The 26,487-nt window shown below is 34.5% G+C and overlaps 1 protein-coding gene across 1 annotated transcript in view; it reads left to right on the plus strand.

Annotated features, from left to right (window-relative positions):
- dop (microtubule-associated serine/threonine (MAST) protein kinase dop) overlaps positions 1–26,487 on the plus strand; it is a 118,851-nt gene that overhangs the window by 48,581 nt on the left and 43,783 nt on the right. The window contains exons 2-3 of the mRNA XM_076130896.1: positions 3,176–3,261; positions 4,864–4,938. Of these exons, the coding sequence (XP_075987011.1) occupies positions 3,176–3,261; positions 4,864–4,938 (161 nt within the window). The remainder of the gene's footprint in view (positions 1–3,175; positions 3,262–4,863; positions 4,939–26,487) is intronic.

Genomic DNA, 26,487 nt, shown 5'->3' on the forward strand with positions numbered 1-26,487 from the left:
ATTTAATTTTAAATTCACTAGTGGCGAGTGCGTGAGTGCACGCATACTTGTTATAAACGATATTTATTGCGGGTTCGGTTGCCAACTATGTAGATTTTGTAATCTCATGTCATCTGTACTGTTTGTTTAATCTTGTGTGTTATTTATTTGCTATAAATCTATAAATCTGCGAAGTGTATAGTGGTATTGTTGCTTTTATAGAGATGTAGAATGAATTACAGTTTCGCTTTATTTATTAGGTGCAATGTAAGAATTTATTGATTTCCTACATTTTTTTTGTAAAATTGGTTATAACTAATGATTATAAACTCTCACGACTTGCATGCATAATAATTTATAATGCAATGGGTATAAACGCGAATGAAAATTAAAAATTAGGATTCCTTATCTGTTTACCCGAGGTTTCAATCGAACGTGGTCACGGGCAGACTGTTATACATACATTATCGGTTTAATGTTGACAGGAATAATGAGCAAACCGACTTTTTAAATGTTTTCTCATTATCTCGGTTTTATTTGTTTTCGAAGAGCACAAAAGGTGATTGTTAAGATTCACAAATTCTTATAATTCATTCTGTTCGCATATATCCCTCGACGTGCAGATAATTTGCACGACGCGGCGACGTAGTAATAATATTTGCACTCATTATATAAATTATCGTAATGCTAGCAAACCAGGTACACCATACACATAAATCTATACTAATATTATCTATACTAATATTATAAAGCTGAAGAGTTTGTTTGTTTGTTTGTTTGAACGTGCTAATCTCGGGAACTACTGGTCCGATTTGAAAAAATCTTTCAGTGTTAGATAGCTTATTTATCGAGGAAGGCTATAGGCTATATAACATCACGCTACGGTCATTAGGAGCGGAGTAGCAACGAAAAATGTTACAGAAACGGGGAAAATTTTGACTCATTCTCTTAGGTGACGCAAGCGAAGTTGCGCGGGTCAGCTAGTAAGTAATAAATAAGTAAGCGAGAATGGTAATTTAGTGATCGTATGTCATGGCGCCCGTATTATGTTGTTATTACTTACATAACGAAGGAACTTATAACGCCGTGACTTAATTATGTTAAATAAGTTGTTTGTACGTAAATTACTTTATGTTTATGCTTCAGAGGATCTAACATGTGTGAAGACTGTAAAGATGTACTACCTAACTTCTGAACCTTGTCATAAACTAATGAAGGACTTATTTTTAAAATTATGAGTCTGACATTCTTTAAATAAAATACAGTAGCTATTTTCTATACTATGTTAATTTGCCCAGTTAAGATAAAGCCTAGTAAAGAGTGGGGGAAAGCTTGCATTACTGACCCCCGGTTTCTGAGAACTTTTACCGGTAGTTTATCGTTTCGTATCGTTATTTTTATATGAGTTTAAACGCTATTGAATAGATAAACTACCGCTGAATGTACCTCAGAAACCGGGGGTGAGAGTTCTTAGTAGGTTCCTTAAGAAACTCAAAGCTCTGAGTTTCTTAAGGAACATGTGAGCTGGATTCTAGGACTAGAAAACAACTCTTCTTCAAGGATTGATTTTATAATCCTAGGTGTTTAATTTACCCTTTTGATTGTGTTTTTTTATATCTATTTACCAATCGGGATCGAAGATTTCGATGCGAAGATAGCTTGCAGGTAGCAGATCTTAGTACACACATACACACGTTATGAATAAGAGTTTACGGGAAAATCACCTTGAAGATGCATTTATGAAATGATGAGATAGAAGATGCATCACTTATAATATGTGTTTAACTCTCGAGCCTACTTCCAAACAAGGTCAAAAGGTATTTAAAATATGACTAAATGTAATGAAATCTTTGAATTGAAGTGTTACTTGTTGTGTATAAAATATTTGTTCAAACGTTTGCCAGTGTCAATTTGTTATCCAACCCTACTGTAACAGCTGTTGCTAGGGTTGTCACAAGTTTATTTACTTCAAAATTATTGAAAATTATGGTATAGACATTAGACGATGTTTTTATTTATAATATTGGTAACCCGTTGATATGCCACTGCTGGGTAACAGTTTGTTTTGAAAGGATTTTGACTAGGAGTTAAAAGATTTTGTAGAACTAGAGTATAGCATGTGAAGTATGACTAACCTGATCATTTAGGGCTTCTGAAAAAAATCTAAAATATTAACATAATAATCTAAGTAGCTTTGAGGACATTAAATAAAAAACATTTAATGAAATTTTCTTTTTTCTTTTTATCGAAATGCCAACCCTTAAAATTAAACCACTGAATGCTCGACAACCTTCAATACAGTTTACGCGCGACGTCCCTAATTGGAGCGTGAAATCATTTAACACTTGTTGAGACAAATGAATCGATTAAAAAAACTGACTCACACAACCAGTTGATATTAGTGACCCTGTTTATTACAACTACTATTAATTGATATATTTTTATTATGTACTAGCTGACCCGCGCCACTTCGCTTGCGTCACATAAGAGAGAATGGGTCATATTTTCCCCCGTTTTTGTAACATTTTTTACTGGTACTCTGCTCCTATCGGTCGAAGCGTGATGATATATAGTCTATAGCCTTCCTCGATAAATTGGCTATCTAATACTAAAAGAATTTTTCAAATTGGGCCAGTAGTTCCTGAGATTAGCGCGATCAAACAAACAAACAAACAAACTCTCCAGCTTTATAATATTAGTATAGATTCAAACTATATGAAGGAAGCTACTTCATGTTATGTTACAATGTAAGTATATCATCGCTGCGCGTGCTGAAGTCACTATGTACTTTTCATATACTTAATATCACTATTCGATTTATTGCATTGCGAGCATCCGTATATTTCTAACGGAAGTCATCTTATCAAGTGTCTTGTTAATTGTTTATTGACAGTAACTGCTTTATATTGCTGATAATCATTAATAATAGACTTCTCTTATTAAGGAACCAGGGATAATTTCCTAATTTATTTCTTCAACACTCCTAGTCCGACATTTGCGGTCCCATCGTGACAGGATATGTCAAGGCACAGACAGATTTGGCCAAAGACTTAAAAACAAGCAGTGGTACATTTAAAGGTCTATGTAAAAAAACCTTCAAATAGACAAATCGGTTTATCTAACATATGAAGTATCTAGAATGTGTTATAAATGGTATATGTGTTTAGTTAATAATATGATGTGTTTGTTGTTTCAGATGCGAGTAAGACTTCGCGCACGAACCTGGTGCGCATGCGCAGGTCCGCGCTCGGCAAGTCAGCACCCACGCTCTCGGTGCACGTAGTAAGTACATTGTTTTGTTAACTAAGCACATAACATACATAACACTACATTCTTTTATATCTTGAAGAAAGTATAGTTATTAAGACATTATGTAGTTTTAGTACATGGGACAATCAGCATAAAAATACTTTTATCAGAACTTTGAACTTTGAAAACTCAACTTCCATATCATAAGGAAATGTCTTAACTATTAGTGTCCGGCATAATTTCTTATTTAAACCATGCTTCATTTACAAATTATTATTGCGTACCACATCTCCTCCATGGACCAATTTACAAATGAAACATCTCAATCATCTAATACGCCACCGTTTATACTGACAAATACCAAAAAAATATCCTCAACAAAACACAGAACTTTATTAAACTAATATAAAATTTCAACACAATTTTCCCACCATATGAAGCAAGCAAAGCCCTTATTCAGCACAAAAGGCTCGGTAGGCGTCATGAGTCATGATCAAACACCAAGTACTATGTGCTATCGTAACCATCTGTTACGACGGCCTTGCATTTATTATATTTACTTAGACGACGTGGTTCACATGCTGACATTGTGGCAATAGACTTTATATGTGTACACAATTATTTTTAACTTTGCTGTTAATAATATAGCCTTTGTCTTACTATGATGCTAGTACCAATTTTTCACCTGACTCCTGGATTTGAAAAAGTACCCTGTATACTTTTGCAGGATATGTCAGTAACATTGGCATATTGTATTGAAATTAAAATGGAGATGTTCTAAAAGTGTGATGGATAAATTGGTAAAAATTCGTACTTTCTTAGACATCTGCCGTATCGGCGAAACATTTGAGACTGTTAATCTGCTGCATTCCATTCGTACCAATAGGTTTAATGAACGGTGATTATTTGATTTATATATACAAGCATTTATTAAAAAGTAAAAATATGTAGCGAAAAAAAAACTGTAAACAAAGAAACAGCTTCCCGCGTCCTTGAGTTTCAAGGTCTCTCCAGACGAAATGCTATTGAAGGTTATAACAGGAAAATTCTGCGTAGAAGTTTAATTCATACCGGGCAAATGGCGCTGGGGTCCGGCCTATGGACATTAGCCGCCATTCAATCGAAATTTAACCGACTTGAAATGAGGTCAATGGCGAAATTTTGCTGTAGCAGCACACCTTTGCCAGACCCTTCAGATTTGATTCATTATTTATTAAATAGGAGACGCAGGGACGCCTAGTGAGCTAATATTTCCTAGACCAAAATAAAAGCATGTGTCATTTTGTTATTCCGCTATTTCTTTTCGTTATGGTAGGTCTGGTAGGTCACGATATTTTCATAGGATGTCATAGTATCGATTGTCACTGATGCACTGACTGGAAAAGACAAGTTAAACAAAGCCAAGTTTATTGGCATAAGAATGGTTTCACGTCCACTAACCATTGAGATGCAATTAATATCAATCAATCTCTCAGTTTCTTCAACGTTTTTAACAAGAAATGGTGAAACTCCTAATTTCCCTGTTTCCTCGAAACAATCAAAGATAATAGAGGTATCAATAAACAAATAATTTGTCCTCTTCGCCCCCATGCCGTAGGCGTGATGACTCATCATCTGCTGATGTTGTGTTCGCAGAAGGACCCGTGCGCGGTGTCTCGGAGACCGTCGAGGCTGCCGCCGCCGCCCCCGCACCACCGGCTTTCACTTGTGGTAAGATTCTTTATAAAATACACTATACATCATTCTGTAGGGTAAATAAATTTCGTATAAAATTAAACTGATTAACGCCCCTTGGATATTTCGTTGAACAGTTTTCTTCAAGCAGTTTGATACTACCGAATTTAGCAACTGTAGAAAGAATATTGCTAGTGGAGATTCTTAGCTCTTAGCTTCTAAGCATTGTAAGTAATCTATCTCTCGTTGGACTACGATGCATTGGGATGAATAGGAAGATATATGATGATGTATAAACTCAAAAGAAATTGGCAGATTTTTTTAGATCGAGAATAGACACGAAAACATAGCTTTAACCTTGGAAATGAGGTGTAGATTAAAGGACTTGTTCTGTTAGCTTTATAATAATAAAATACATGAACAGTTATAACAAAGATTAATTTTGACATCATAACTATGCCAAACAATTCCAGAGGTTACTGTTTTGGCACCATTCATAACCACACTTGGCATTTTAACAACTTTTATACAGTTATTTACTGAGAAACCATTAAAAGTGCCGACTCATATTTTATTAAAATACTTGCTGCTCGAATTAACTTTTGTATACATACGAATTACTGCCAGTTTCAGAAAGTAAAGCAAAAATTCCTAAAAGACTTTAAGTTACGTAGATTAATTGATAATTTTATACGAGACCAGGGAAGTTTGTTAGGATCGTACCAAGTGGTCTCTACTACTCTACTACTCTTTATGTGATAAAGAGAGATCCCCCTATTTGTCCCGACTGTCGTTTTTAGTTTTCCTGATAAGAGGAATTCCCCTGTATTGCAGACAAACGTATTGAAGGACCAATCAACAACTTCATTCCTTATCTAGTTCTAAGCTAGTACCAGTTTAGGGGAAAAACATACTTCATTTGATGCCTTACTTCCAGTCCTTTTCTGACTAGGTTATCGCTCAATGACGCTACACTTAGTTTTACTTACTTAACCGATTATTTTCTGTTTTCTATAAGTGATAAAACCAAACCTCACTAAAGCTTTCCGCAGCTCCAAACAATCTTTCCACACATGTCTACTTTGCACTTTGCTTTTACCTTTAATTAAGTTACGTTCGGTTTTATTCGGCTACCGTCGGCTTCCATCGGCTTCCGAACAAGGTAATCTTATTCTCGTCACTCTGATATAGTTAGGTGAACAGCTAGTTGCACTCACTGTGGGCTAAACGAATTGAGATTAGCTTCACGTGTGATTATACTAAGGCAACATACGATGACAAACATATCTTCGGAATTGTGAAAGTGTTTTCAAGCTGTAGAAGCTCTTAGTTTTATATTTGCTGAAATATTCATGGTGTTTTGAAGAGTAGGTACATTGAAGTTGTTATGTAGCACTTGGGTATGGATACTATAAGTAAATTTGGCAATTATCCATTTTCTATCGGCGGTATCGAATACAAACGTATTATAAATCTCTCCATAGTATAAAACAAAGTCGTTTCTCGCGTCTGTCTCTATGTCTGTAGGTATGCTTAGATCTTTAAAACTATTAAACGAATTAAGATACATTTTTTAATGGAAAGAGTGATTCTAGAGGTTTATATGTGAAAATTGTAAAGCTTTTTTTTGTAAAATAGCTTTTTAAACCGGCAAAGCCGGTGCGGGCCGCTAGTAAATCATAACATAAAAGCATATTTTGGTTTGTAAATAGTAAAAACGGCTTTCATGCATAGTTTAAGATGCGTTTGCCAGTGTGTAAGCATCTTTAGCCTTGTGTTGATAATAAAGTAATTTCCGAGAGATAGCGAAAGTGTAATCGTTTTGAATATCTTCTGATACGCGTCAACAAATATGGCCAAGAGACACTAAACTTGTAGATACTGGGAATAAATATGAGTAAAGTTTTTTGAGGAAGTAAAGGATAAAGGAAGGAAAAAGACAAGTTTATTTAAGCATTTTTAAACTTCATGATACATCTTTTGTGGTGCTTACTACCCGGCGATTAAGTATATTATTTTTACTTGGCGTTTTGGCGATAAAGGCTGTGGTCGAGAAGTCAGCTTGAATGCGTTAATGCGTGTTGTGTTGTAGGAAGTAGGAAGGAGCTAGTCGGACTTCATTATATCATTTTATTATTTTTCAAGTCGAAATCTAAAATATAAAAATAAACACTTGTTCTTAAAATAAGATAGCAAGTATTCTAGCACTTTTTGCCACAACCTACTTTTTTTATAAGTAATTATAACAATCACAACAATAGTACAGTTTGTCTTGGTTCCCAGTATTGTGAGTACATCCGTCTGTCACTCCACTAGTTAAACATTTAAGTAGTTCCGAAGTTCTCCGAATGTTTCCGAACTATCCCGAAGTCATTTACGATTCTCCAAACTTATGCTTTTATAGTGCTTCGGGGATATATTTTTTAATACAAGGATGTACGTATAAAATTGCAGTTTTAGTTTTTTTTCTTGCGGTATTAAAAAGAAGTGCTTGCGAAGGTTATTTTTTGTGGTTTTAACAAGTAGTATGACTAGCTAATTTCAATGTACTTTTTGCCATTTCCTGGACTCCTTTCGATGTCATGCGATGAGTAGAATTTAATCTTCACATTTTTAAAAGCCTAACGGTTTAAAAGAAGCTTGAAGGAGTGTAGAGCGCAAAAGCCTCAAAAGCTAAGTGAGAAAGCAATAAAAATGCCACATTTTATTAGTAACTCGGTTATTTTTCGCTTTGTCCTCCCATCGCTTTCCTGTCCTCAAATCTTGGACCTTTTACTAGTTACACTATCATTTAAAACAGTACCCTGAGTACCCTCCCTCTTCTTCTGTCGTGTCAACGACTCACCATGATGCTAAGTACCCTACTGTAAATAACCTAAGTCAAAATGTATCAAGTTTCTAATCCTCTCTTAAACTACCCACTGAAAATACCAAGAGGATGTTCGTGAAAGTCTTATGAACAGGAACAACGGTAAATCACACCGGGATTGTATACAGTACGTTGTGTAAATGTTTTAACATGGGGAAGTGTAACGAGCTGTGGAGAAACCACCCTCTTTTGTGAACGTGCTTAGAGAGAGTATACATTAGAGGTACTGCGAATGTTCGGTAGTATGTTCGGCGGCGATTAAAAATTTCACTTGTAAAATAATGATTAAGATTGAATACGGTTGCAGCTTTTATGGGAGTTGTGCTCATTGGTCGTTAGACGATCAATTTCGTGCGGATATATTACATCGGACAGACATCTTAGCGCTTTAGAGTACGTGCTATAAATGTCGATTCCGGTTGATTTTCAGGCGGATAGTTCGACTTTTGCACTTTGTTTTCCACTTACCTACCTATCCGTAAAAAAGTACTTTCATACATAATAGAGAACGTTTGACTCGTCATATGGCTGCTGTATGATATCTTCGGCCTTACCAAAATCTCGTCAATTTTAAGACACAATTTTTTTTTCAAAAAGAACAATTCGCGTCTTTCAGCTGATTTGTGTTGTGATCTTACTACTTAAATGGTTCACAATGTTCACGTGCTCTTATCAATTTGCACCTTTAGTTCGAGGCTTGATATTTAACAATTCGACATGATATTCTATTATATGTTAAGCCTATGTTGTCAAGGTTTTTATGAAAGTTGACGAGGTTATTTTTTGATGGCTTGTTATGGTTAGTTGCCCAAGTACGTAATAACTGCTGTTAAGTGACGATCGATACTTTCATCTAATATGTATCAGGATCGCTTGAATATTTGATTGTTTGTATATGGATATCTACCTATAATATTAGGTAACAATTATTCTTCTTGAAAATTCGCGTTCCAGTGTTAAAAGCAATTCAAATTCTTGGTAAGGTCCTTTCAAGATGCTTTAACACGGTCAAACTTGCAGATACGGTATTTACCAGAAACCTTGCGAGCTTATGTTTTATATATGAAGCTATATAAATATAGAAGCTCTTGCTCATTCTGAATGATTCATGGGTACACTACTTTGTATTTTATCGAAATGTTGTATGATCCCCGGTTTCTGAGTACATTTAGCGGCAGTTTATTTATTCGATAGCGTTTTTTTTATATGAGTTTTAACGCTGTTTAATAGATAAATTACCGCTAAATGTAACTCAGAAACCGGGGCTGAATATGTTTGTACTACTTCTAAAGAGCGAGGGTTCAATCTGACCTGTTAAAACAGTTAGGTATTTCAGTCACGAGACTTTAGATCACGAGTATACAAAGTGACCAGGCTATCTGATGCCCTCACCACAACGTCCACAACGCCACGTCCTTGCTGCCACCGCAAATGTAATAGTAACCGTTACAGTGTGGATGTTGATAAACCTTGAGGAAATTGAAGGTATTTCAGAATGAGATAGAATAGATATTTCAGATATTTATAATACTAAATTGCTAATGGTTCAACGCAATGAAAAATTTTGAGGAACCTAAGTTTTGTTGGACGTTTCGATCGAGTTGCACTGATCATGGTCACTGGCTGACTGTGATGGTAATGCCTTTAGTGATAAGGTATGAATTTTCCGTAGGGATTTTAGACACATTACTTTTTGTAACTGGTTTCATAACTTAGGTGATTAAGTAGAGTTTGTACCTCGATGCCCGATGCATAATTAATCGTCTTAGCTTTGGGTATATATCGTTACAGTTGTGAAATCTTGCAATTTTGATACATGAATTAAATTACTCTAACTCTCATTTAAACAGTTTAAAAAAAAAACTGTAGTATGTAAAATACAGCAATGATACAAAGGCGAAACCGACAATCGTATGTTAATTTTTATACCGTGTAACCTAAAAGCATTTTCATTCGTATAACAACATAACAATACAAATTGTCCAGTCACGCATTATGATATTTTCAACAAAATTTTCACAAAACATTCGCCATAGCGTTAACGTGACCTGTGAACCATAATATAATGCTATAGGGAATAGAATGGGACATATAGAATGTTAAAATATCGTTTCAATAACACATTGTGTTGGAATCGAACCTCGCCCAGCCGGAAAGGTCTGCCAATTTTGTTGGATCGCCACACCTTACTTACATTTAGGTGAAGTAAATAGGATCTTTGGGACTTGCGACCAACTCTTTCATGAATTTCAGATGTGATAATAAAGAGGTTTTCGTATAGGAATTCAAAAAAAAAAGTCCATGCTGTAAAACGAGACTCGTGAGTGTTTGATTAGAAATGGTGAAGCTTGCTTGAAATAGCATATTTCTAGTTAGAAGCATAATAAAATTGTCTATTCTATAGCATACATCCTTCTACTAAAGCCTTCTTTAGTCGAAAACTTAACTTAAAAACGCAAATTTCAGTTACGTGTATCATAACGACCGAAGAACTTTTGAGTCACTTAAAAATTTAAGCGCTATTTTAATCAGCAAATAATCTTTATATCTATAACACGTTAACCACTGATTCGTGGGACTATATCCTCGTCACTTTCCTGTTAATGCAACTAGGTGACATTGTGCAAATTATGACAATTGAAAGCGTGCGAGATTTGACAGTGAAAGGTCGAGAATATAGACGATAATTGAAAGGATTCACAGGCATTGGACTGCTTTTTAAATAAGTACACTAGCAATCGTGATTCATACGAATAAAATATCCTGTATGAAAAAAAAAAACGTAGATTTTGCTGGTGGTGCAACGTTTCCATAATCGTGAAGAAAGAATGAGTAGAAAAGTAAAATGGAGCAAGAGAGTATTACAATTTTATACCGTTTAATCTTTTAAACCGACGTCTCAAATACTGTGCCTCCAAACAACATAATTACTTCGAAAAACTATCAGCATAATTATGGTCTTTAGAGAATAAAATGCTTTAATTCTGTTGGTGATTTAGAATTTGGTACTTATTTAATTTCTTACAGCATACTAATCTATGTCAAAGTCAATAGACAAACGTAACGAATTTATTGCGAATTAATAAACGGAAACCATCGGAAGCTCCAATAACTTGAGGAAATGTTTGATTTCGATTAATTTGTAGTTTTATTGAGTTTACCCTAGATAGTACGTAGGGTTGTCGAACTTCTTTACTAGTGTTACAAAATTTTAAGATGCATGTGCTGGCATACATGGGGCATGATGGGTGGATAACACAGTTTCGTTTGACAGAAAGATCTAAAAAGTAGCATAAAACAAAGATAAATAGCGATCGGAAGACGAACAAAAAAGACCTTGGCGAAGGTAAAGCAAAAATTATTGAAAACGATGATGATAATGCGTCGATATAACTTCTTACTGCACAACGTGATGTGGGTTTGATGTCTAGAACGAACAAATATCTTTACATGTATCTCGTATTTATGAGTTGGTTTTAGTAAGTAATTTGAATGTTAATGTCTATAATCTCTAGGACTTTCGCAAACCATTGCCTTGAAAATAAAACCATGATAAAGAGAGGAAGCAATAAATAGATATATTTATTGACACGCTCAGTATAAAATTCACATAAATATGACACATAAACAAATAATCAGATAGTTTGACATTAGTAGATGTCAGATTCAAATGTCAGTGTCAATTGCTCTAGTAAAAGGTTTCTTGTGTGAAACAGACGTTCTCAATAACTTATCTTTTGTAAGGGATAGGTTAACTATAGTTAACAGCCTTCTGTAAAGCCGTCTGCAAAAATGATTATTTCCGTCTCAAATTGTGGAACTTTTACTAATTCTATTTGCATTAAGGTATTACACACTATACTTAATACTTTTTTTTAGCTATTTTAACTATTTGTAAAGATGTTGGGGTCAAAGACCTGTGTACCTAAAAATTGTGTTTCTAAATCAATCGGTCTTGACGGTCTACCACTCCACAGGGAATTGACAGTGATGGAATAGGGAACATACCTGTAACTTGTACGAACCTGTATAAATTTTAGACCAACGTAGATTCTTGCTAAAGAATAAATACTAACCCTCTTATTCATAAACACACTATAAACCTTTTTTAGTTAAAAAGCTACTATAATATGTTTTCTCTCTTTCATTTCGCTAAGGAGTGAAATAAATAAAACGCTTTATAAGCCTTTCATAACTTCATATATTTTGTAAATAAGAGGGTTACTTTTTTCAAAATAATAAACCGGCTTTAGTAAATAAGATTATTATTAATAATGTACCAAAATTGCTTATCACTTTCCTGTTATGTTTTCCTTGAACTTCAAAAGGATGATGGGCGAAATTATTACGCTTTATTAGTTAAACAAGTTACGACTACTGCTGTTTTTTAACAATTTAATTACAAGTGTAGAATCGTTGGTTATGAGTACTTTACAAACATACAAATAACATAAAACACGTCACACGTTCTCAAGTCAAGAGTGGATCGGTGCTTTCTAGGCAAGCCATTGTAAGCCGTTACAGCTCTTTCCATCGGGCAAGCTGCGGTCAAACGCAAGCCTAGTTACTGTCAAAAAATCTTTATTAATTGATTTTGTTTTTAAAAGTGTCATGCCTATTGGTTATTCGTGATCATAGGCTTACGTCATTACTTTCAAATTGTATAATATATTGATATCTTCGATTAATTTATTCATGTTTATAACTTCATATGTAGGTTAGCCGGTTTTATATTAAATGCGCCTAGGCTTATGTGATCTTGAAACCTGTTGTTCGTATAGTAAGAATATATTAAAATTATCAACTATTCTTATTTCTTTGAGAAACTCACATAACACATACGGTAGAAAATGCATGTTTCTCTGATCGTTATAGTGGCTTGACTCGTGCTGCAGTATACCTACTACAGGCTAGGGCTTTACCTGATCTTAGCATGTAATGTAAATTAACTGTGGAAGGAATAAGTGAAAATGTGTCATTGCCAGTAAAATTATTGCGGATTCCGCAAAAAAAAAAATCCATATTTTTCACTATTCTTATCGTTTCATAGACTGAGCGCCTCCGTGCTTCGGAGAGCACGTAAAAAATCGGTCCCGGTTGTTATCTACAAAGGTAAGAGACATTAAGCCACGTCAAAGGCCTTTCAGGCGGCTTGAATAACCCTGAAGCCAGCTTGAAGATAGACTTATTCTAGATTAACTGCAAATTTTCTCCACATCTATGCCTTACCTAACTCACAAAACATATTTAGCAAACAATCTCAAATATAAATGTTAAATATTTCACTTATTAAGGTGCACACAATGCCCCAGTTTCCTCTATAAGGCAAAACACATCGAGCACAAAATAAAAAGGTATCGAATGAACGCTACTGTGTTACACTTGCAGGTTCCATATACATTGGCGATTTTATTTGTAATGTAATATTTTTGTGAATGGTCCATGTGGTTTATAACAACCGAGCTATGAGCACTGAAATTGAAATGTTAAAAAAATGACTTTTGGCAAAAAAAGTAAGGAGGCTTTTATGATAGGGATAAACGTTGGCTAAAAAAACTGGCTTTGTCTGTAGAATAAGTGTGCTTTCATACAGAATCACTATTTTGTTATACTTAATTTTAACTTTTTCTCTAAGTAAGTTTTTAGTGTTTCTGATGCCTACGGTGCATATTTACTTCATCTTTGTTTCAAAGTCACTCTTGCGAATCGCATTTTATTTGCATTACACGTTCTAGTGTTTATTTTACAAAAAAAATGTTTCAAACATTCTAATACAAAAGCAAACGCCACTTTACAATGCAAATCATTATTGTAATATAATAATATCTTCAAACATCTATCAGTACAAAATTCCGCTACAATCAAACGTTCTTATGTATATAGTTACCAGTTCACGCTTGCTCGCCGCTCGGTGTTATGCAACGTACATAACAACTGATTACATTGAAGGTCAAGCACGCACCTCACGAGGAAATGCTCTTAATTACTCACTAACGCTTGTAGCACACATATACAAGCAAAAACTGATCGTTAACTTATCGCCTTTGCCTTGCCGTTATTATCATCATTAGGTGTTAGTTTATTGACAACTTTGTAAGTATGTAACAAAAGTAAATCAGAAGTTCTTGCATATCAACTAGGTTAAGCTACATTGCGTTTATACAGTTGTAGACAAGAAAGGACTAAAGTTTAACTTCAAAGCCTAAAACACGTATGAAAGCGCTGCGTTTGCACTGGAGTACGAATATTGCGAATGCCAGTAGGATATACATAGTATACATACCCCTTTAACTGCCGATTCTAAACATCGACATATATTGATACACTTTACAGTAGACAATTTTATAGGAAGACTAGCTGACCCGCGCAACTTCGCTTGCGTCACCTAAGAGAATGGGTCAAAATTTTCCCCGTTTTTGTAACATTTTTCGTTGCTAATCCGCTCCTAATGACCGTAGCGTGATGTTATATAGCCTATAGCCTTCCTCGATAAATGGGCTATCTAACACTGAAAGAATTTTTCAAATCGGACCAGTAGTTCCTGAGATTAGCGCGTTCAAACAAACAAACAAACAAACAATCAAACAAACAAACAAACTCTTCAGCTTTATTATATTAGTATAGATAACAGAGAGTCAAATTTAAAGAGTGTTGATCAGTTTTCGAGTTGTTATGTGTGCTACGAGCATAACTCGAAACATTGTTTTATATTATGAAATTGATGTAAGGTATTTTCGTAACGTGTTATGTGTATGGCTGCCAGTGGCGAAATGTGGTGCGGTTTCCGGAGTAATGAGCTGATTGCTCATTAAATGTTACCTTGACGTTATGAGATGTGAATATTTTGAGTAATCTCTGATGAAATTGTAACACTTGCAGTGTGTGAAATTTACTCGAGAATTGATATAAGTGTAATGAACGGGTATGGTGTTAAATCTTTCGATTTTTCATTAAGAAGCTGATTCAAAAGCACTAATGATATTTTGAAGTTTTCTGTGGATTCCAACCTATGAAATATTGCGATTAACCTGCGTGTCTGAGAGTTTCTTAACAGTCCTTGAAGGAATGTGATAAAACAGTTTACTAGCGTGGTGGACTCTAGCCTACTAGAATTTCGTAGGTGACCCTAGCCGCTAGCCCAACAGTGGGACATTAATGGCCTGCATTTATTGAATATAGCTGACCCGCGCAACTTCGCTTGTGTCACATAAGAATGCGTCAATTTTTTTTATTCGTACATATTACTCGTACTCTGCTCCTATTGGTCTTAGCGTGATGATATATAGCCTAATAGCCTTCCTCGATAAATGGGCTATCTAACACTGATAGAATTTTTCAAATCGGACTAGTAGTTCCTGAGATTAGCGCGTTCAAACAAACAAACTCTTCAGCTTTATAATATTAGTTTGGATAATGACCTTTAACTCATTACAACACAAAAATCATATGTTAACACGAAGCATAGAATATAAAAGTGACTTAAATACCGCATTAAAATGTATCACAGTTCGAAAGAGCCATAGTACCAAGTCCCATTTGCCAAACCCATTACTCACGATCCCATCGTCTCTCGAGTTGTGACTATCACTAGTATTGGCACTAGAAGTAATATCGTGTAGTACACCATGACGTAGGCGATGATGATTACTCACAACTACCTGACACGCGCAACTTCGCTTGCGTCACATAAGAGAGCAGTGTTGCCAACTCTACGTCTTTTTACGTAGATCTACGTATTTTAAGCCTTCCACGCAAACCTACGAACTTTAGTCCCAGAATCTACGTATTTTCTATCAAAATTATTCAATTGCAAAATAACATATCCCGTTGTTTTCGCTGTTTTCAAGAGGATCAGCTAATCAAAGCAGTTGAGTTTTGGCGTCATATTTCAAAAATAAGAAAAGGCGACTCGTCTCAAATGTTTCCTTTACTGGCCCAATTTGCGCAAAATTTATTAGTATTGCCACATAGCAGTGCAAATGTCGAGCGTCTGTTTTCTGCGATCAATTTGATGAAAACTAGCATAAGAAACAGACTTTCCACAGAAACGCTAACAGGCTTACTTTTCACGAAAAGTGGCTTAAAAATAAACCGCGAGCCTTCGCAGGAACACGTTAAACATTTTAATAAATATATGTATAAATTTAATTTGTCTGAAAATGATAATAAAAATTGAATAATTTAAATAAATCGATGACCCTGAAAGTAGCGAACTTTTTTAAATTATCTGTAAGTGGTGGTTTCACATGTAGAATGTAGATATTGTAAAAACTAACCGGCTACTGGAATATTTATTTATTTATTATTATTTTTGTTCACGGAGATATCTCTCTAACCAGTTTTATCTATCTGCTGTCTGTCTGCAACTTTTAGGGTCTTATGAATTGTTGTTTTATTCATTTTTACCTACCCTACTGTCTTAATTTCAATCAAAAAAAAAAGTACGTAGATCTACGTATTTCTCATATGGAAATTTTGCTATTTCTACGTAATTTTCTAATCTGGCCTACGCCTTTTTCAAAATCCAAGTTGGCAACACTGTAAGAGAGAATGAGTCAAAATTTTCCCCGTTTTTGTAACATTTTTCACTGGTACTCTGCTCCAATTGGTAGTAGCGTGAAGATAGATGGCCTATAACCTTCCTCGATAAATAGACTATCTAACACTGCAAGAATTTTTCAAATCGGACCAGTAGTTCCTGAGATTAGCGCGTTCAAACAAACAAACAAACTCTTCAGCTTTATAATATTAGTATAGATTAAGTATTTGTATCACACATCTCGGATACAGATGAGTATTTATAGTAGTGGTTGTTCAAGCGTTATTCACTGTTGTAGTGATGTTACGTTAGTGTTGCCAAGTGAGGTGTATTACTTCGGGATCGGGTTGAAATATTTGTTGTTATTAAGTTTTGAGCCAATGACAAAATTTAAAGGATATTTATATTAAATCTCCTTTTTTAAAGAATACATATCAAAAGTATATAATCGTGCGATCTCTTTCTAATATATTTCAGGGGTCATATTTATATGCTCGCCCTTCTGGCGGGAGAGTCCCACATAACCCTGCACTTCACCCAGAGTGCAGGCGTATGCTTAATGCATTAGCTACGTTAAACAAAAGGGGTCATATTGTAAGTTCGGAGAGCGATGAACCCAAGTATTTACAAAATAAAATGGGCTCTATTTAGCTTATTATACAAAACATTTATGTAAAGCGGAAAACCAGTTAACTCATGAATTCATACCGATGTAGAAAATGTTATAATGTCGCATTCAATATCCAATAAATATTTTTTCTAAGATTCAACATATCTGGGGGCACGGAAGTGCCCCCGCAAGTCGAGCAAAAAAAAGCGGCACGGCCGTACCATCCTTTTCTCGAAGCAATTCGGGCTATTTTCGACCCCCCTATAATGTCGTTGTGGATAAAACAAGAAGCCTGAATTTTCAGCAACTAATTATTCATTGTATAAACACGGTATATTAAAAATTTCAGTCAATTTGAACCAGTAGTTTAAGAATGACAACTTGTTAAAATTTTGAATTTTGTCACTCACTGATTCACTGACTCACTGACTCACCGATCATCAAAAGTCTAAGGTACTTCTAGCAGACTTAGAAGCTTCAAATTTAGAATACAAATAGGGTTTAGTGTCTTAATCATAGGAAAAATCCAATATTTTCTAATTTCAGTCCAGTTTTCTAAATACAATAACTGCAACATTAACTTTGTAATCCCATATAAATGTATAAGATTACAAGATTACATTTGCAGTTAAGAATAATTACTACTGTAGAAAATAATAAATAATATGTGTAGATAGATACCTACTATATGAGGCATGACGGGAGGGGGTATAGGGTGGGTAAGGGTGTTTAGCCCATGAAAATGAAAAACATTCCCATAGGAAAATATGTTGAATTATAAGAAAAAACGTCTTTCCATACAAATTGGACTTATGTTCGTTCTACAAAAAGAAGTGAGATGCCACCAAAAACATTCTGTAAAAACCTCAAGTCTCGCAGCTCAGTCTTTCTGGCGTAAAAAGTGGTGAGATCTATATAATACCAAGTCGATTAATCTATTTCGTCTCTACTTAAAGGACCTTCTGTCTTAAGTTATTACATAAGTTATTATCATGCCAATATTAAAAATATTTTACGTTTAAAACAAATAGATCGACTTGGTCATCGCATGAAAATACAAATTCGCCATAAAAATTTCAGGAGCATTAACTTCTCGTCGTGCTGTGTAGTGTAATACATACAAATCATGCGATGGCCAGGGCGGTCTATTTGTTTTAAACGTAAAATATTTTTAATATTGGCATGATAATAACTTATGTAATAACTTAAGACAGAAGGTCCTTTAAGTAGAGACGAAATAGATTAATCGACTTGGTATTATATAGATCTCACCACTTTTTACGCCAGAAAGACTGAGCTGCGAGACTTGAGGTTTTTACAGAATGTTTTTGGTGGCATCAAAAGTTTTCTTCAACAAACAAACTAAGACAGAAACAACTATACATCAATCCATCTCATAAACTAACATTTAAACTGTAATTTATCAAAATAAATCAACTATCTCAAATAAAGTCTCGTTCAATTTCAATAGTACCTAATTAATGGAGCGTTTCGTTCCATCTTCATTTAGGGTAGCAGGTTCGATGTCTGTTTTGTATTGCGGCTGTTTTACTAATTTTCTTTGCCGCTATTATCCCGGGAGATTGAGGTCAGGGTCAATTTGTGGAAATGAGGTCTGAATAAGCTGTGGACTTGAACAGATGCTGGTGGCATGAATGGGTAATTTTGTAGGTTTTTTTTTTTAAATACTGTTGTTTTGTTAGTTTTTGCTGCTGATTTGCGAAAATTTGATATATGAGGTCATCTTTTGTATTTAAATAATCTTTTGGATACTAATTGAATCGAATGTCTTGTAGCCCGGGTATAAAAGACACAAGTTCTTAGGCCAAGTTACCTATGATTAGCCTAAATTGAATGTTATTTTGATTTAAAATAATTTACAAAAATAAGACCCTACCTAAGCTATTTTTGTAAATCTACTTTACTTATAAATTAATAGAAATTTGTGAGCACAGTAAATTATTGTATTTTTACCTCTAAAAGCTGGCTACATTAACGCCCACAAAAGAATACCTCAATAATGATAAAAGCATAGCATTAGAAAAAACTTTCAACTAGCACTTAAAATAACTTACTAAAATAGTAATAATTGGGTCAGTTTCTAAGAATACCTATCTGATATTGATACAGAAATCGATTGTGAGATATCAATTGTATATGTGACCTCAATCGAGATTGACAGTTCGATTGATGGGGTCATAGTGTTGAATTGTCAAGGATACGCAGAACCTTCAATTGACTGATAGATTATTGATTCTGTCAATCTAATTTGTTCCGCTGTTGAATTGTGCTCCTTTCTGCTATGTTGGTTTCTCCCCGGGTTGGCGAAGTATATTTTTAAGAAGAGACTAGCTTTTGCCCGTGTCTTCGTCTCCGTAGTTTGTGACTCAGGACAAAATTTGCATACAAACTTTTATCCCCTATGTTATCCCCAAAATCCTTTTTAGCTTTTTAGCGGATCCTTACGTACATCTACAGCTGCATTTGCCAAATTGCAGCCCGATCCGTCCAGTGGTTTGGGCTGTGCGTTGACAGATCACTATGTAAGTCAGTCAGTCATCTTTAAGTTTTAGATTTGCTGACTTTATACAGTCATTTTATTGCGCATTTTACTCAACATCTAAGAATTGGTATTTTCGTTAAGATATTATATATTAGTTATATTGATTTTGTTGATATCTATTAAGCTCACATAACTTGACTTAATATTATTATCGTTCTATTTTTGCATTTAGTCTAAACATTTTTCGCATCACAATGCTAGTTTTTACTACCAATTAGTGTAGACGCTTCAGTGATTTTATACCTAGTGCCTGTAATACTCGAGCATTTTTTACAAATATTGCGACCATTGTGTTACATTTAAATCGTGTAAAAACTAAGCATTTCTTAACGAAATTTACTTTTATCGCTTGCGCTTCAATCAGTTCATTGACGTTGGTTTAAAAAACTTAATGTGTAACAAATCGTAACGAAATGTTGATCAAAATTGGGGCCTATGATGCAGTAATCTGTAGGTATCCCCATTGCGAAATACGTCTTAGTTATAAGTACCAAATACAAACAACTAAACTGGCGTCGATGCAAAGAGTTCTATATATTTAATGTAAGAAGAACTTAAGTATATCAATTTCTCAAATTATCAGTGCAATATTGGAAAGCACTAGGAGTGTACTAGATAAAACTGCCCTGCCTTGCATTTTATTTCTTGCCTTGTATTTTAAGCGCTTTATTGACTTCAAGAGGGACTAACATGTAATCAAAATAAAACCACTTATGGCCTTTTTTAATGAACTATTTTTTTCTACTTTACCAACCAGTCATGGTTCGCAGTGACGCCAAACTGTCTGCGTGACCTCCATCTTCACAGAATCTGGTTTCTTCACTAGTACTATAAATCCTATAAGGTACATAACCTTCGATATAAAACACTATTGTTGTACATCTTCCTTGTGTTGTTAGAAATCGATAGCTCACGATTTGTTATCTTATGTTGCATTTGAGCCCTTTTTACGTCCAATATAGAAATTTCGATTGAAAAATAAAAACAATAACAAATAGGTTTTCACCACAACACGCTTGATGTTACGCAATGTGATGACTTAAAATAATTCCGCATGCTTGTCATTTACTGCCTACTTCCTATGGTATAGTTATTTGGTTTGGTTTGCCGAAAACTAGTTTTAGAGTGATTTGTTTTTATTGAAATACTAGCTGACCCGCGCAACTTCGCTTGCGTCGCATAAGCGAGAATGGGTCAACTTTTTCCCCGTTTTTGTAACATTTTTTACTGGTACTCTGCTCCTACTGGTCGTAGCGTGATGATATATAGCCTATAGCCTTCCTCGATAAATGAACTATCTAACACTGAAAGAATTTTTCAAATCGGACCCGTAGTTCTTGAGATTAGCGCGTTTAAACAAACAAACAATCAAACAAACTCTTCAGCTTTATAATATTAGTATAGATTCATTTGCCATTTCAATATAGCAGACAAGACGTTTACAAGTTCCCCATAAAATTTACGATATAGTATTTGATATTTCTGAAACCTCGTCTAGCTCTAAGGTCGCCTCTTTCATAGTGATCATATGGTTGGAGCGATTTTCAATAAAAAGAGGCAATAGTTGCCAGCCACTTTGTGTATAATTAAGCTCCAGTAAACAAACCTACTATAATGTACTATAATAGCTCATGATTAGGTACCTATTCTATCACATGATGAGTTATAAACCAGCAAACGATAATGTTAAACGAAGCAGACTCGCTGGCTTCACTAATCGATCACTGACGTCCGTCCCACTGATTGACCTATCAATTAAACAATCGTAAAGTTCCTCTGCACGAATATACACGTCATTAATATAATGAGTATTGTTTTTTGTTTCTTAATTGATATTTTATTATTGTACCTTGTCGAAACTAAATTTCCAAGTGAGTTGTGTTTTTAAAGTAATTTTTATAAAAATACTAGCTTTTGTCTGGGATTTCGTCCACGTCAAAAGATTTCCCGGTGTAAAAAGGATCCTATTTGTATCCAGCTTATCCATCAGTATACCAACTTTCATGACGATCAGCCCCTAGTTTGCCCGCTACTTAAAAAAGATGGAAATGAATTTCCGGGGTCTAAAGTATTTCATGTGTAAAAACATGCTATAAGGTAAAAGTGTATTCAAATTTCATTTGAAGCCGCCCTGTTGGTTTTTCGTGAAAGAATAACTTACATACATACATCGTCCAATGTCCATACTTACAAACTTTCACATTTACAATATTAGTAGGATATTGATAGATAGCGATAACATTGCGGATTTAAATTTAATTTTCACTGTGAATTGCACTTACTTATCATATAATACTTGTAATTATATTTCATGGAAATCTTGCATGCATCATATTCTACTCGTAGATATACATAATCAATTCCTTGTATTTACTATTGAACTAAGGTTTTACTAACTAAACAGAAAGCGTACTAAAAATATTAGTAAACTACAGTAATTAGTGCAAGTGATTTTAATAACCAACCAACTATGCAGCTGATTGCTGCTTTAACGTAACGTAATAGTTACCATAGCTTAAGGAAACAGCAATGTAAGACATGCATAGTGATTTTCGAATACACAAACTGTAAGCCGATGCACGAAATTTAATATGACTGCTGTGTTTTTAAGAAACAGCTTTTTCTCTTTTATAGATATCATCAATGATGAGGCCACGGTACATAAGTCAAACTACCAGTCTTCATATTTCCTCGCTATAGCTTCCATTCCAAAGAATAATTACCAAAAATATATTGTATGGTCTGCTTATTGTATACAAACATTATATACTTCAAGTCATTGCCTTAAGCTCATTAAGAGGTATCACGTCACGGCCCAACTAATAGCACGTTTATTACTGTTTACGTTCTTCGGTTCTTCACTAGGGTGGCCAGTGTTGCTACTTTGAAAATATAAAATTTGATGGCTATGGGTTTAAAAGCACTTGTTAACGGTAACACTTAAATACTTATGTTTATGTTTGTTTGGGAATAGGATTAGAGGATATTGTTCTTGACGTGTTTTGGGAAAGTATGAAACCTTAATAGCACGTGTTAAGATTGTTAATATGTAATGAAAAGTGAAAGAATGGTTGCTTATAATTTGATATTGAGTGCTGGGAAACGATTATTCTTTTTCATAAAAGCATCTCTCTCATTCCGGAAACTAGTAAAATATGTCCCCTTTTTACTTCTGGGCAACGTTTTCTTCCCGTGATTAAAGCTATATTCTTTCTTTCCGGACTATAAAGTTCACCATGATGGCCAAGTGCAGGTTTGAAACCTCCATCCCTCTCTTAAGCACTTTCAACAGTTTAAAGTCTAGTTTATTTATTCATTTTATTAGGGAAAGACAAACAGTTTAACACTTACATATTACAGTTACACGATACATTTCTTCACCATAAAAAAGACTTAATAAAAATTACTTTTTACACTCCATCGACATTTCTTCAAAAACCTTGACATTAGATTATCCAAGTAGGTACAGATAAAGTAAGGCACCCGGACGTAACGGCTTTAAGATGCATTCTACATTTGTTTACTAACAGTGGCGCGATAAAACCATATCTTAACGAGTGCTATTGTGACATGTTTATCTTGTTCGTTTACATGTTTTCCATTTGATTGGTTTACTTGAAGTGGGTGTTCATTGGCTGGGTTTTATTCCGGTTAGTGTATTGGTGTCTGTGCCTCGTTGAAACTATTAGTTTTGTCTAAGAGGCAATCCGGAGAAATTTTTGTGCTAGCAATAACGCTGTAGTTACAAAAATCAGGGTATCCAGTAGGTATCTCGTCAAAACGTTCATTGGGAACTGCTCAGGCACAATTGCTCTCTTTGGACCCCAACATCCTCAAAGGCTACTAATGTATCCATACCAGATGCAAAATGTGTAAAATGAGAAATAAAGTGTCTATTGCGGTACACAAGTAATTTCCTCGAAAATTTATTTATAGTAAGTTCTTTGGTTACAGCTTCTTCCAGGACCCAGGCAATTTTTTTTTATTGAAAATGAAATTTACTAATTTGGCTGTAAATATTGCTGATTATCCAAACTGAATTGTAAAGCGTGTGTTCACAGCAGTTCCTATGTAAATTCCTTCCTAAAGTACTACTCTTCTACTCTTTTGCGATAGTCGTAAAGGGGTATAAAGGCCAAGTCTACAGTCTCCTTTAACGACCAGTAATCGATCGTCGAGTCTCGGAAACAAGTTTGTTTACGTTCGAAAGTGTTGAATGTGTGGTTTCTATAAGATTTTGATTGATTGCTTATAAAATGTATAAATATCCAGTGTTTTGATAGATTCTGTTCCTGTTTCACGTTATTTTTGGAGAAAGTGGTCGATTGAGGAATTTATATGAGTTGTGTCTATTTTTATTCCTAATTTATTAAAGTGGTTATCAATTAATTGTGAACCTGGTTTTCTAATTGATTGGTTCTGACCTAGTATCACTTGTTTGCTGTGCTAGGTAGAAGAAAACTTATTATCATTTTACTCCATAGCAATCACTGAACTTTCTTCTCAGCACTATTGTCAAGTCAATCAAATGGTTTAAATATCAATTTTATTTTTGACCTGTGTGTGACAAATTGTTATTGATAACTTCTCCTTTTCTCTATGGTCACAATTTCAACAAACTTGTTCCTCAATCAATTCATTGTCATCTCAGCCAAACACTTAAATACCTTTCTCTCTAATACCTTTTCAATTCCCATTGTTATCCTCCTACACCTAGTTAGGGTCTATAATTTAAAAGAACCATTAATTAATTTGATTCACTTCCACGACACTTCCTCATCTCTCATTAGCGAAACAACCTTCAAAAACAATATAATCCCGCCATGTTATTGCTCCGGTCATCCATCCACCCAGTGACCTTGGTTACCTAACCATACGCAAAAATTATAACAACACAACCGGTTTGTGAACAAAAACAATTGCATACTTTTTTGGGAAGCTGTGAGTCATGAAGTCAAAGATCTGTCAAGGTGAACTTGGAGATAAAAAATGTACGAAAAAAATGATTTATTATACATACATATTGTTAAGGTTCTATTGTAATTTGATTTGAGTTTATTTGTTGCTTGAATGGAGTCGTGATAATCTTTAAAGAAGACCTTTTAGAAGACTGTTTTTTTGTTATTTTATTTAACTCGAGATTTGTGTGATTTCGAACGTTTGATACTATTGTAGTCGTATTCATATTTAACGATTGATATTTAAAATGAGGTACTTGAAAGGAAATGTTTCATTTACAAAATACGCTTGGGTGTTTTCTGTCTTACCAGTCTCAAAAATTACTGATAGATAATACCGGTAGGAAAACACGCACCTGAATATACTCGTACCAATGAATTATATTTCATTTAGATTTATATTGTTCTAATTAAAGTAAAATCCCATTCAAAAGTACAATCAATATATGTACATATTTTATGAACCCTTTAATTACCTTTCTTTTTTCCGAAAGGTATCGAAATTTTTTTTTTCATAGACGCTGATTACCTCATATCTATACTTCTATACTAATATTATACTAATATTATAAAGCTGAAGAGTTTGTTTGTTTGATTGTTTGTTTGTTTGAACGAGCTAATCTCAGGAACTACTGGTCCGATTTGAAAAATTATTTCAGTGTTTGATAGTCCATTTATCGAGGAAGGTTATAGGCTATATTTTATCACGCTACGACTAATAGGAGCGGAGTAGCATCGAAAAATGTTACAAAAACGGGGAAAATTTTGACCCATTCTCTCTTATGTGACGCAAGCGAAGTTGCGCGGGTCAGCTAGTCTACCAATATAGGTACTCAATTCTGTAATAAGGTCAAACAAGTTAAATATTCACTTACTGAGTCTCACTGATAGTACTGTTGATAGCTTATATAACTATGTAAGTACATAGTACATACTGTTTACTACTGATAACACTGCAATTATATACTAATTAGTTATCGGTTATGTCGTTACGATGTCGTTTGGTTACTTTAGTTGTCTTGTTATGTAATAAACCGTTAGTTTAGTTATAATAGTAATCTTACTCAATAGTTTAGCTGTTTATTTTCATTTCCTAAACTACATAGACAAGATTTTTGTTTTTGTATTAGAATATATGTAATTGATGCAGTGTCCTTTAAATTTCTATAAACTGTGTAATTGACAGAGAGGTCCTTTCTGAATTTGATTTGGTTTGCATACATACTGTTTGAATCAGATGCTACTAGGTATTAATATAAAAATATACTCATTTAGCTTTGGTGGTAACATTTCCTTTCGATTTTCTTGCATGTAGTAATTTCTAGGATCGTACCAAGTGGCGTTCTTTGGTTTGCCTACCCCTTCGGGAAAAAGGCTTGTTATTATGTATGTATGTACACATGTATGTAGTCATACAACTAGTTCTCGATTTTAAACGTTATTTTAACCTAACAACAGCAGACTTATAAACTTCCCTAAACAACCATGAACTCCTATATTATTCCATCAAATTCCCACTATGAACTAAATCGAAGCGAATCTTCTGTTCTCGGAAGTTCCATGTTGTTTTGCAAGTTAAATAACTACCGCAAGTTTAACTTCTGTACGATGTTTGTTCAACTACTTTCATGTTCTAAAGTGGGGATGTTTTTTGGATACGGATATTAATAACATTATGTCGGTTGCGGATATGATTACGGATAGGAAATAATTTAGGATAATTTCGGATATTTGGGCAATTTCAGGTATTAAGTTCGCCTTTATACATTGTTTTGTATATACGAGTAAAGTCTTAAATAAAACAATGTAGGTAGTTTTTAAATTATATGATTTATTATTGTTGGTTAGTTAACAACAGCCGCACGGATCGATCTCTGAGGTTAAGCTACGCTTGCCAAGGTTGTTCCGTGGATGGGTGTCCATCTTATACATATCGAGTTCCTCCGTGTTTCGGAAGGCACGTTAAATTGTGGGTCCCGGCTGCCATTTTCGAAGATCTTTGACAGTCGTTAACAGTAGTCAGAAGCTTGAAAGTCTGACAACCAG

Source organism: Anticarsia gemmatalis, chromosome 25, assembly GCF_050436995.1.
Source record: "Anticarsia gemmatalis isolate Benzon Research Colony breed Stoneville strain chromosome 25, ilAntGemm2 primary, whole genome shotgun sequence".
NCBI classification, from domain to species: Eukaryota; Metazoa; Arthropoda; class Insecta; order Lepidoptera; family Erebidae; genus Anticarsia; species Anticarsia gemmatalis.